Raw genomic sequence first — 12,437 nt, 5'->3', positions numbered from 1 at the left:
ATAAATAAAATCTTTTTTAAAAAAATTCTAAAAAATTCTGTGCATCCCTGGGGGGCTCAGCGGTTTGGCACCTGCCTTCAGCTCAGGGCGTGATCCTGGAGTCCCAGGATCGAGTCCTACATTGGGCTCCCTGCATGGAGCCTGCTTCTCCCTCTGCCTGTGTCTCTGCCTCTCTTTCTGCGTCTTTCATGAATAAATAGATAAAATCTTTTTTTAAAAAAATCCAAAACCTGAGGTTCCACCAAGAGGCCTTCCCCATTTCCGCAGCAGAGAGCACCGAGGCTCAGAGGAGTTTGTGACGTGCCCCAGGCTGACCCCCGCCCAGACCGTCCCCGAGGGGCCCAGGCCCTCTGTCACCCCCAGCCCAGGGCAGTGGGCCGGCCATGCCGGTGGCCGTCCCCAAGGCTGACGGTGTCTGTGCTGCTTTCCAGCTCAGAGCCCACGCGGTGGACATGAACGGCAACAAGGTGGAGAACCCCATCGACCTGTACATCTACGTCATCGACATGAACGACAACCGTCCCGAGTTCATCAACCAGGTCTACAACGGCTCCGTGGACGAGGGCTCCAAGCCAGGTGAGCCAGTGGACGAGGAGGCCCCAGGCTCTGGGAGCCCCGACGGCCCTCGGCCTCCCCACTGATGCATTTTTTAGCAGGCGTGTGACCCGGGAGCAGGGCCCCTCCTTCACGGGCTCCATGGTCCAGAGGGGGCGTTGCAGATAAGAGACGGGCTAAGACTAGCATGTAATGCCACTGTGCTGAGGGTCAGGCTCAGAAGGAACCTAAGGGACACAGAGCATCGTGGAGGGGCCTATCAATCAGGGAGGGCCCCTCTGTGGAGGTGACCTGTAGGCAGAGGGCTGAGGTATGACACGGAGCCACTCGGAGATAAGGGCTGTTGGGGTGTGTTGGGAGCCTGAGGAAGGAAAAGGCACAGACAAAGGTCCTGGGGCAGGAGACGAGGTCAGAGAGAAGACCCGCCCTCCCAGGTCTCCGCACCACACTCTCCCTTTATTCCGAGCCCCTGGGGAAGCCCATGAGGAGGCCAGACTCCCCCAGCCCCAAGACAAAGCCATGTGCCCGCCGTCCCCCGGAGGGCTGACCCAAGGGCCCGTCTGCCCAGACTTCCATTTGGCATTCGTGGTGTTGACCACGGGATCATGTGCCAGGGCCTTGGCAAGCACGTGTCTGGACCCCGAGTCCCAAGACGTGGGCACCCTCCCTCTCCCCGCAGCAAAGACAAGGCGCAAGGTCGGAGGAGGTGAAGCAAGCGGCCCAGCCCCCTGGGTGCGGATGGGCCAGGATCCCCGCCGACGCTAGCCCTTGCCCAGGGACCAGCAGGGCACCTGGCGTGGGTTGCAAGTGTCCACCACACCCCCCGGTCAGTCTCCGTGGGGGAGCCCGGGCTGTGGGCAGACAAGCCCCCAGGGTGGGTTCCGTGCACTGCAGCCTGCGCTGGGGTCTCCTGCGGGGCTGGGCGGGGGCTCGTCCCGGGAACAACCGTGTGGCCGGGGTTGGGCCGGCAGAGCTGAGCCAGGCACCCGGGCCGCCGGGAGCAGCCACGGAGAAGCACGACGCAGCTGCATTGGAAGGCAGGGGACAGCTATTTCTACGCGCACCTGTGCGGCCGGCAGCACCCGGCGTGGCTGGGGGACAGCGCCCCTGCGGATGCGAACCCCGAACCCCGTGCAGGCGATCTGCCCCTGCGGGCGGGCGGGTCCTGGGCCCGGGCGGGGGGCCTCTGGGCTCCCAGGGAGGCCGGTGGCTCTGGGCAAACGGGAGCCCCAGCACCAGGAGCCGGGAGCGGCGCCCGGGGGTCAGCGCAGGGCCGGCACAGCGCCAGGCCAAGCATTTATCATCGCTTCCCGCCCGGAGGAGGTTGTCAGGGCCCGTCTCCAGGGGCTGCTTCTTCAACAAGGTGAATTGTGCTTCCGATTGATTGTCTCTGAATCACAGACGCAGGCCAGCCCGGTGCCGGTGAGGGGCCGGGATGTGACCTTATTTCTGACGGGCCTCCCTGCCCACGACCCACACCACCCTGCAGAGGCGCCTGGACGTCAGGAATCAAACCTCCCGCGTCTCATTTTAAAACAAATCGATGGAGAAACTCTTCCCAAACGTGCTTTGCTCATTAGCATGACAAAAGCAGCAAATTGCTGTGTCTTCTCCTCAAAATCCTGATGAGCCTTTAAGCCTGGAGATTGGAGCCCCCACCCCCACCCCATGGCCCCAGCTCCACGTTGCTTGGGATGCGCGGCCTGGAAGCCCCGACGGCTGCGCCCCAGGACTGAGCCTCTCTCCCCCTCACTCCTGTGCCTTTCATGGACAGTTTGCACTACGTGTGGACTGACTTTCAGGGTCCCTGGGGGACCCCATGTCTGACTGTGATCCCGGAACAGCCCTCAGAGGGGAACGGGGACCCCCACGGCTTTGTGCCAAGCCCAGGACGAGCCGTACCAGGCTGCCGTTGGACCCCCTGACTCCGCATGTGGCTGGTCGAGGCCGAGTTGACACCAAAGCATCGCCCTGCATCCCGGGGGCCGGCGGGCAGCTCCAGGCCCCGAAATAGTCTCCGTGGGGTCCTCCCGTGCGCCGGCAAGTCCCCACAACAAAGGGCATCGCACGGCGCCCCTACGGGGTGAGGAGACCCCGCCCCGGAAGTCAGTGGTTATTCTCTGGCGTGATGGGCGAGGGAAGGGTTGCACGTGCACGTTCTAAGGGGGAAACATGGAAAGATGCATCAAATACTGACTCACAGACAAGTCTCTTAAGGTTTGGGTAGTTCATTTTGGGGCCACCAGCAGAGTGACTCGGGACTGGGGTCCCAGGCGGAGCCCACGTGCACCCCACGATCTGGCCCCGGTGCCCCTCCACGGCGTGAAATCCCCGGTGGCGCTGGACCGGACAGGCTCGGAGGGTGTGGGAGTCCCGGGGTGGCCTCTCCTGCTTGGTGCGGCCGCGGTCATTGAGGTTTGGGTCCAAGAGCGTCCTCCACTCCCCCCTCAGCTGTGAGACGTCCGGGTCTTCGACAGCCCCCTGGAAAAGGGAGCGCACTGGCCCACGTAACTGCGGGGTGCAGAGGCGGGCGGCAGCCTCAGGGGCCGTGGCCAGAGTGGGACCAGCCAGGGCCTTGCCAGCCGCGGCCACCCTCCCGTCCCCGTGCTGGCTCCTTCTCAGGGAGGCCTCTCTGCCTGCAGACAAGACGCTCCAGCAGCCGCAGACTCGGCTGCGCCCCGAGAGGGACCACCTCCTGCTGGCGGCCGCGGATCCCCGGGATCTGGCTTGGGTAAGGGGGAAGACGTGCCCAGCCTGAGGGCGTCCCCTCGGCCAGGCGAGGACTGTGAGCACCCTTCAGGCACCAACAGAGTCCGGGCCTAGCCCCTCCCAGTCCTACAGCCTGAGTGTGCGGCCTGCGTGGATTCCCCAAAGAAAACCGGATCGTTGCTCCAGAAGAGGGAGCCGATGCCAGCTAGGCGCCAACACACGCGGGTGTAAGACACGAGACGCCCCGCAAACCTTCACCGCTTCCCCCAGTGGCAACGGTATGCAGAACCGTCATGCGTGATCATGCCAGGACACTGACCCCAGGGCCGTCCCCGGGCCTCAGGACGCCGATCCCGGGGACACTCCCCAGGCCTCAGGACACCGACCCCGGGGACACTCCCCGGGCCTCAGGAAGCCAACCCTGGGACAGTCCCCAGGCCCCAGGACGCCGATCCCTGGGCCATCTGTCCCTGGGCCTCAGGACCCTGACCCTGGGGCAATCCTCGGACCTCGCTCAGGTGTTGGCAGGTTCACCTGCGTGTGCACAGGCACGTGTGTGTGTACGTGCACACACTCCATGCAGCTTCCACCACGTGTGCCGATTCCTGTGACCACAGCCAGGTGGCTGAACAGCTGCATCGTGAGGTCACCCGTCCTGGATTTTGGAATGGCCACTGCCCACCGTCCCTCCCCACTGCTTGGCTCTGCTCGGAGCCCTCATTCCACCCCGCGGTGGCCCTACGGGGTAGGCACGTCCATTTTCCCCACTCTGGAGATGAGGGAACGAAGGCGTGGAAAGGTAAGCAGGGACGCGCAGCTGGTAGCCGGTGGAGGCAGGACGGGGGCCCCGGCGTCCAACTCCCGAGTCACGGTGCCAACTGTTGTACAAACTGCTTCCCCGCCCCCGTCTGTGTGGAGTGCTCATGACCTCAAGCCACCGAAAACCCAGCTCGTACCCATAAGGGCTTGGGGGACGGCTTGACACGGTCCATGCGTCCCCTGCTCGTTGCTCAGCACGTGGTCACAGAGGGCCGCTGCACCTCCAAGCATCACATCCACTATCGGGCAGAAGGAAGAAAGGGGAGAAGGGCAGCATGGCCCGGGTGCCCCACAGCCCGCCCTGGGAGGCCCTATCCTCCAGGATAGGAAAATATAAATCCCACCCTCAAGGAGCCCATCGTTGAGCTGAGGAAGCCAGAAATCCGTGTGCTGCACACCTGCTAACGCCTGGTACAGACGCACACCCGGGCACAGGCAGAGGAGCAAACACCCCCGGCCGTCGGGAGAGGAAAGCCTTTTCCTGCCTCAGGACCTTTGCACATGCGGTGCCCTTGGCCTGGATGTCCCCCCCCCCCCCGCCCCACTAGCCCCTGGGACGCCGGCCCCTCTTCCTCCCTCGGCTCTCCTATGGCTCCTCCTCGGCGCTGCATTAACACTGCGCTACTCGCTGACTTAGTTTCCCAGGTTGTAGCCACTTGCAGCATGTCTGTTCTCTGCACCCGGACGAGGGCGAGACTCAGTGAACCCAGTCCTAGCCCGACCCCCTGGAGGCCGCTCGGTGCTGCGTCCTGGAGCTCGGGGCTGCTCGGCCCTCGGTCCTACGCGTCAGGCTCCTCCAACCTCGCAAGGAAAGAGTAATAATCCACAGTGATTATCTTTTAACTAACAAAAAAAAAAAAAAAAAAAAAAGACTTTAATTGGAACTCCTGATCTCCCCAACCCCCTTGTAACCGTGTGAGGGCCTGTATTATAAATTTTGAAATTAATGTCGCCTTAAAAATATTAAATAGCAAAGAAATCTATATGCTGAAAATGAAGTCAAAGAAACCTTCATCTAGATAACGCCGAGTTTTTTCGCTTAAATAGATTATTCTATTAGTGGCCCGTTTATTTATTTATTTTATTTCTGTGCCGGCGGAGGTCTCCCCGAGATGAGTGCCACGGACTGATGCACAGATGGTGCCAGATACTTGAAAGTCATCTGAATATTAAGAATTTAAATCTTTAGCCTCAGTGATTTGAGCAGAAAGCCAATTATGGGGCTGAATTAGTTTTCAAATTAAACTGCAGTTTAAGGCTTGTGAAATTAATCCTTTAAGGCGGAGGCAGAGCTGGTACACGGATCCCGCCCGAGAGCCGACCCCCCGGCTTCCTCCCCTTTCCTGCGGGTGCGATGATGATCGGCAGACACGGCCGCGCCCCGGGGCGGCAGGCAGCGTCCCCCCTGAGATGAAAACTCGAGCCGGATGTTCTGTTTCGCTTGCCAAGGAGAACGGAAGCCTGGGTCCTGGCGAGAGCGGCCGGAGGAGGCGCCCAGAGAAAGCCCTGGAAGGATGAAAGCTCTGCTCCCCGTCACCCGGACGCGCCCTCATGCCCTGTCGCTGCAGATATGGGGGTCCGGTGGGAGCGCTGCCTCCCCCGGGGCCCAGGACCGTGGCCATGTGGCTTCCACGGACACGCTGGGTGGCACCTGTGGACGCTCCGTGTGACTGGGGCCGCTGGGGCACAGAGAGGGCAGGAGGGCCAGGGGCACAGCCCGCAGGCTGGGCCGCATCACCCAGACACCCACCCCAGGCACCAGCTCACGGGCAGCTCCTGGGCGCCCCCCACCCCGGGGACCCCCAGGGCACCCCCCAAGGCACATCTGGCTTCCAGAAAAGGACCCGCAGTTTCCAGGAGGCTCAGGGACGCTGCAGGACCAGGCCCAGGAGCGGCAGCGGGGTCTGATTGGGGCTGCACACACACTGCCAGTCCCACCCTGAGCCCGGCAGGGCTGCAGACGTGTCCCCAGGCCCCAGGAAGGCGTCCGGTGGAAGGGTCTCTCTTCTCGTGCCTTGTTCGCGGGGGTCAGCCGGGGCCGCGGTGAGCCGCCCAGCTCAGCCCCAGCTTAGCCCTGTACCGGGTGGAGCGGTGCCCGCCGCCCCGACGAGGCTCCACCCAGAACCGCGGGATGCGGCCTTGCTGGGAAACGGGACCGTTAATGTGATTGGTCTAGACGAGCTCCGGCCACTAGGACTGGTGTCCCTTCTAGGAAGAGGCGATCGGGAGCGGGGCACGGGGGAGGCGGTGACGGCAGCCGCAGAGTGGGAAGGGCCCCTCCGCTCCCGGCGCCGCCAGAGAGCACGTGGCCCGCTGACGCCGTGGTGCTGGGCTTCTGCCTCCAGACCCCGGAGCTCATGACGCTGTCCCGCTTCAAGCTGTCCCCGTCGCCTGGCGCAGCTTCCCTGCACCTGCCCCTTCCCTGCGCCCCAGGGAGACTGTCCACCTGCCCTGCCCGAGCCCTGTGGGAGGGCGTGAGGTCAAGGCCGTCCGCCGCCGCCTGTGGGGGGCCACCTCTAGGGCCAGGCCTGGGGTATGTCCACCCAGACCCCGGGACAGAAGGACACGGAGGAGGCCACATTGTCCACTCCAGGCCATGAGGACCTCCAGGCCTCAGAGGGAAGAGCCGTGACCAGGGTCAGAGCAGGGGTCAGAACAGGAAGCAGACGGCGGCACAGGGGCCCGTGTGCGGCTCAGGGCCCAGGTTAGAGCCCGGCCCCGGGTCAGCGGGTCAGCACACGTGGGGTCTCGGCCATGTGCAGGCGGGTTGGAGGCCGCCTCCCCCGGGGGGCCCTCCGGGCTCTCGGGAGCTCCTCCTGCCTCTTCCCACCTCCCTGGCCCCGGCTCATGTCCGCTGTCCCACGTTGCCCCGTCACGCTGGGGCCGAGCGCTCAGGCCGCCTGACCGTGGAGGGGCGACCCCGCTGGCCTTGCCGAGTCTCCTTCCTGGGAGAAACCGAGGCTCTAGGCTCTAAACACGAAGTCACAGCTTCTGTTGCTCAGTTGCCTTATTTCTTTTTCTATTTTCCTTTTTTTTAAATTAACATTTTACTTTCTGACAATCGAGTGATAGACTTTGAAGGAACCATGGACGATACAGAGAAACCACAAAGGAGAAACCAAAATCGCACGGGGCGCCGCGCTCCTTGACGGCTGTCGAGGCGTCCGCCCCACGCCCCCTGGCCTCCCCTCCTTTGCACGAACACGTGGTCATTTCAGAGGCTGGGGTCACACCGAGCAGTCCGGGGACCTCGTTCCTTCCCAGCGAGCCGCATGGATGTCATGGAAATCTCAAATATCATTAAGTGTCCTTCTGCGACGTTCTAGTGGCCTCCCGCTGCTCCATCATCGCGAAGTTAGAGTAACATCACCATTTGTTTAGCCAGCGCCCTGCCGTCCTGCGGTTAATAGCATTTATTATGGGTGATGCTCTTCTGCACCCCCAGATGGGAGTGCAGGGGTCAGGGGTCTCTCCCACTTGGACTTTGTGTCCAGGATCCACACGCAGCGTGCCGCCGAGACGGGGTCCCCACATCCTCCACCCGGTTCCCCCGACGGCAACGTGGAAATACGCGAAGCCCACCCCACGGGAGCAGCACAGGCTGTTAGTCCAGAGCCGGCCGGCGCCGGGGTGTCGGGCAGAGACCTCGACGTGGGCGGCAGCACGGAGAGATTCCCAGTGGGAAGGGGCTGCTCAGGGCGGGGGGTCCCTGATGGGGCTGTGGGCCCGGGTAGTGGGAGGTGGGCATCCCGTGTCGTTGGCTGGGGGCTCGCCTCTCCGGCTGGCCCTGGGCCAGAAGCCAGGAAAAAAGCTGGGGGGGCCGTCATCCTAGATCAAGTGCCCCCCGTTCTGGGCCCATTGGTACTGGGCAGCTGTTGGGCTCCCTGGACGGCTACAAGACAGGGTCCGGTTCCGCCCAAGTCTGAGCGGCAGCGAGTGCTGCCTCCCGCGCTGGTTCCCAAGGACAGCGGGTCACCTCCCCTGCTGGTTCCCTCGGGCTCTGGGTGCCCCCCCCCAGGGCTGGTTCCCTCAGGCACTGGGTGGTCCCCCCCCACGGCTGGTTCCCTAGGGCACTGGATGGTCCCCCCCCAGCTGGTTCCCTCGGGCACTGGGTGGTCCCCCCAGGGCTGGTTCCCTCGGGCTCTGGGTGCCCCCCCGGGGCTGGTTCCCAGGGATGGTGGGTGCCCCCCAAGGCTGGTTCCCGGGGGCGGTGAAGGGCCCCCCCACTGTGTCACCGTGTCGGGGTGGCTGTCCTACCCCGTGTGTTCCGTCTCTTAGTCGTGTCTTGACAGAACCACAGCACAATACCACAGCCAGGGTATTGGGGTTGACACGGAAGTTACGGAACATTCCATCCCTAGGAGGGTCCTCGTGTTGGGGATTTAACAGCCGCAGCCCCTCCTGTGCACCGGGGATTTTGTGGATCTGTTTCCTCACGGACGCGCAAGGCCGAACGTGGTGCTTGGCACCCAGTGGGTGTTTAGTCATATTCGTTGAGGGTTTCGTGCTTCGCTATCGGGAGCGGCGTGAGCACAGGCCGCCGGGGCACGGATCAATCAGCTGTGATGGTTTTTCCTGAAGACAAATTCCTAGAAGTGGATTTGTCAACTGGACACATTTTAAAGGCATTTTGGGTACAGACGGCCAAACTGCCTCCAGAAGCTGAGGCCGTCGGCGCCCGGACCCTGGGCGGGGGGGGGGCGCGGAGTGCCCGTCCCTGTATCTCGGGGCTACTCTGTGTCATCTTTCTTTGTAAAGACTGTTTGCCTCTTGGGCACGAGAAACATGCCTTCCTTTCACTTCTTTGATCAGTAATAAAGGTGATTTTTTTTTCCAAAAAGGAGGAGCCGAAAGCATCTCAGCGATAAAGATTTGAAATTCAGGCTCCTTGACTGGAGACGAAGCCAAGGGGCCACGGCGGGTGTGTCGGGCGGCGGGGTTACGGGCCGGCTTATCCCACGTTGTACTTCTGGTATTTTCCCGTGAAAAGGCGCTGGTTTCCGTGGGCGTGTTTTATCTTTGCCCACGGCAGGGAAGGGTGGACACCGAGGGAGCTGCGGGTGCCGCCCTCAGAAGGCGGCTCAGCCCTGCACGCGGTCGGGGAGGCGGGCACCGAGCAGGGGCAGCGGGGGCAGCTCCCCAGCCCCTCGGGCCTGGGAGGCCCACACCCCGGCACGTCCGCCGCCTGTGCGGGCTCCTCTCAGCCCATTTCCCATGTGACCCCCAGCGCCGGCTCCGTGCCTCCTGCAGAACCGGGCCTGGCCCTTCTCCGTGCGCCTCCAAGTGCCCCCGCGGCACCTGCCACACTCAGCGTGAGACACGGGGAGCCGAGGCCTGGACCGTGTGGCCCGGGGGTGGGGGGAGCACTGGGTGGGAGCTGGGTCTGCAGCCCCCCTACTGCTCCTCCTCTCTGGGCCCCAGTCCCCCCACTGCCCGCCACCGCGAGGGGAGGTCAGAGCCCATGGGTCGCAGGACACTTGTGGTCCCAGAGGAATCCTTCAGAGGTTCGTGGCCGGGACGTGGGGCAGCAGTTTGCTTTCTGGCACCGCCTCTGACAACGGGCAGGCGTCTGGCACGCGGCGTGGGTGAGGATGTGCAGCTGCCCCCGTGTCCACAGGGATCCGCCTGGTGTGGCCGCGGATGCTGCGCATCATTTCCACCGAGATGCTTTCTCTGTCTCCCAGGCACCTACGTGATGACAGTCACAGCCAATGACGCGGACGACGGCACCACGGCCAACGGGATGGTGCGGTACCGGATCGTGACGCAGACGCCGCAGAGCCCGTCCCAGAACATGTTCACCATCAACAGCGAGACAGGGGACATCGTGACCGTGGCCGCCGGCCTGGACCGGGAGGTGAGGCGGGCATCGTGGGGTGGGGGGAGCGTGGCCCCCAGGGGGCCCGTGTCCTGTCGCACCCGGCTGGGAGCAAAGGTCCCAGCGAGGTGGTGCCTCGGAGTTGGCCGCCGCCCTTGGAGCGCATCCAGGAGCCCGTCCCGGCCCCGCGTGAGGTTTCCGGGCAGGCCCGAGGGGCGGGGGCTTGGGAGAGCTGCTCTGGCTGCAGCCACGGCCAGGCCGCGGGGGCGGGGGCACCTGACCACCATCTCGAGCGTCTGCACCCACACCTGCCTGGAGCACCCGTCCTGCGCCCGACCCTGGCATCCCCTCCCTGATGCAGTGGGGCGCACAGGAGGGGCGGCACCCGCCCTCCCCCCCCCGCCCCCCCCCCCCCCCCCCCGCTCAGCCCAGGAAGGATCGGAGCCAAACTGGCTTATTCTCACCTTCCCGACCCTGTGTGACCCCAGGAAGCCGAAGCCCGCACCCCTGCTGGACCCCAGAGTCCACCCCCCACCAGGGCCAGACCCCAGAAGGAGGCTGCGTCCAGAGAGGGTGGGACAAGGCGGCTTTGCTGCAGCCGCCACCAGAGAGGCTTTTTCCCAGTGAGTACAGGGCGTCTCCAGGCACTGGGCCACGTGTCCCCATCTGGGTAGATGACACTGTCCCGGTCACCTGCCTCCGGGGCCCCTGGAGGGGTCATTAGCCGCTCCCAGCTGAAAGCCCCGGCTGGCGGCACCGAGTACTCTCAGCTCCCCGCCTGAGCGAGCGTCATCGTCTCCTGCCTCTGGGCCTCCACCACTGCCTCCTGCTTGCTCTGTGACCAGAGGCCAGCATTTCCTCTAGAGGATATGTGACTCGGTTTACCCTCGAAAGCATGTGGCTCCCGGGACTGGGGGGAGACCCTGACTGAGCTCAGAGTAAACAGGGTGAGCTTCTCACTCCTCGCTGGGGGCTTGTTTGCAGAGCCTGGACCAGCTGCATCCTCGCTGGGGGCTTGTTTGCAGAGCCTGGACCAGCTGCGTCCTCGCTGGGGGCTTGTTTGCAGAGCCTGGACCAGCTACGTCCTCGCTGGGGGCTTGTTTGCAGAGCCTGGACCAGCTGCGTCCTCGCTGGGGTCTTGTTTGCAGAGCCTGGACCAGCTACGTCCTCGCTGGGGTCTTGTTTGCAGAGCCTGGACCAGCTGCATCCTCGCGGGGGGCTTGTTTGCAGAGCCTGGACCAGCTGTGTCCTCACTGGGGGGCTTGTTTGCAGAGCCTGGACCAGCTGCATCCTCGCGGGGGGCTTGTTTGCAGAGCCTGTAGCCACATTTGTCCTGATGGCCTCTGGCTCCCCCTCCCAGAAAGCCTGTGGGCTCACCGTCCGGGTCCAGGGCTCACCTTGGTCTGGGGGCACTGAGCCGGGGCCATGCTGGGTGTGGATTTTCGGGGCTACGTTGCAGCAGGTTCTATCCCCCCCCAGGCTGATTCCCATGCCTGGTGGTCCCGGCAGCTTTGAGGGGGGCACCAAACTCCCCGAGTGTAGCCCTCACCCCTGGCAAAGCTGCCGGAACACGTCCAGCCACTCTGCCCAACCTGCGCCTTCCAAATCAATAAATGCCCGGTGGCAGCTTGGGAAGTGCCCCCGACCACCCCGAGAAGGGCACGCGGAGCTCCCCTTGGCATTCCTCGATGGAACCCGGGTGGTGGGCTGGGGCGGAGGGGCATGCGAGAAGTAGCCTACGTGACCTCGTGGTGGCGCAGCCATGAGCACGTTAGGGGACACGTCTGAGCCCCACGGCAATGCCAGCCTGGCAGGCCAGCAGGGAGGCTGGGCCCGGGTGAGGGGCGAGGACTGGTGGGGAGGCTTCAGATGCAGAGGTTCAGACGTCCTCTGGGCCCCATGCTGGGGGGCACGTGTGGCAGGAGAGGTGGACAGGCCCTCAGGACTCCGTGGGCGCACTGCGGGGGGATCTGTTGGGGCCCCACCGCCCTCCCAGGGACCAGGGAAGGTGCCCCGTCCATGCGGACCAGGCCCTGGAGTCAGGGATCAGGACAAGGGGCTGCTCCTCCTGGCCCCGGAGGGCTGCTGCCGTTCTCTGGGGAGGTGGACAGCAGGCCGTGACAGTGACCCCTGGGGAAGGCCACCGGACAGGTCCACACAGGGACAAACATTTGTTTTTTCCTTCCTTGTTTAGAAAATTCAGACAAAGGTGCTGTGGGTGAGGCACAGGGCATGGAGCGCTCGTTAGACGGATGGCTGCCCCCCCCCCGAGGTCCCAGGGGGGCTGTAGGGGGTGGGGAGCAGAACCTGAATGAATGTGCTGCAGGGGGTGCAGGGGGGCACACAAAGGGTCATGTACCGACGAGATGTGCTCACGATGGAGAAATCAGGGGAGGCTTCTCCGAGGAGGTGGCCTTGCTCTGAACCTTGGGGGCTGGTAGGCTCCGTCGTACACCCTGCTCTTTGGGACGGACGACCAGCACCCACTTTTCCAACCGCTGCGCATCACACATCTGACATGTCGCAAGCACCCACA

At 63.9% G+C, this 12,437-nt stretch overlaps 1 protein-coding gene across 4 annotated transcripts in view; it reads left to right on the top strand.

Moving 5' to 3' along the window:
• The window catches only part of CDH4 (cadherin 4), a 507,046-nt gene that overhangs the window by 464,403 nt on the left and 30,206 nt on the right, over window positions 1-12,437 (top strand). For all 4 annotated transcript variants that reach the window (XM_072735458.1, XM_072735456.1, XM_072735457.1 and 1 more), the window contains 2 exons: window positions 432-576; window positions 9,768-9,940. In XM_072735458.1, coding sequence (XP_072591559.1) covers window positions 432-576; window positions 9,768-9,940 — 318 coding nt within the window. The remainder of the gene's footprint in view (window positions 1-431; window positions 577-9,767; window positions 9,941-12,437) is intronic.

Source organism: Vulpes vulpes, chromosome 14, assembly GCF_048418805.1.
Source record: "Vulpes vulpes isolate BD-2025 chromosome 14, VulVul3, whole genome shotgun sequence".
NCBI lineage: Eukaryota > Metazoa > Chordata > Mammalia > Carnivora > Canidae > Vulpes > Vulpes vulpes.
Note: the sequence above shows the minus strand (reverse complement) of the source record. Positions and strands in the feature narration are given on the sequence as shown.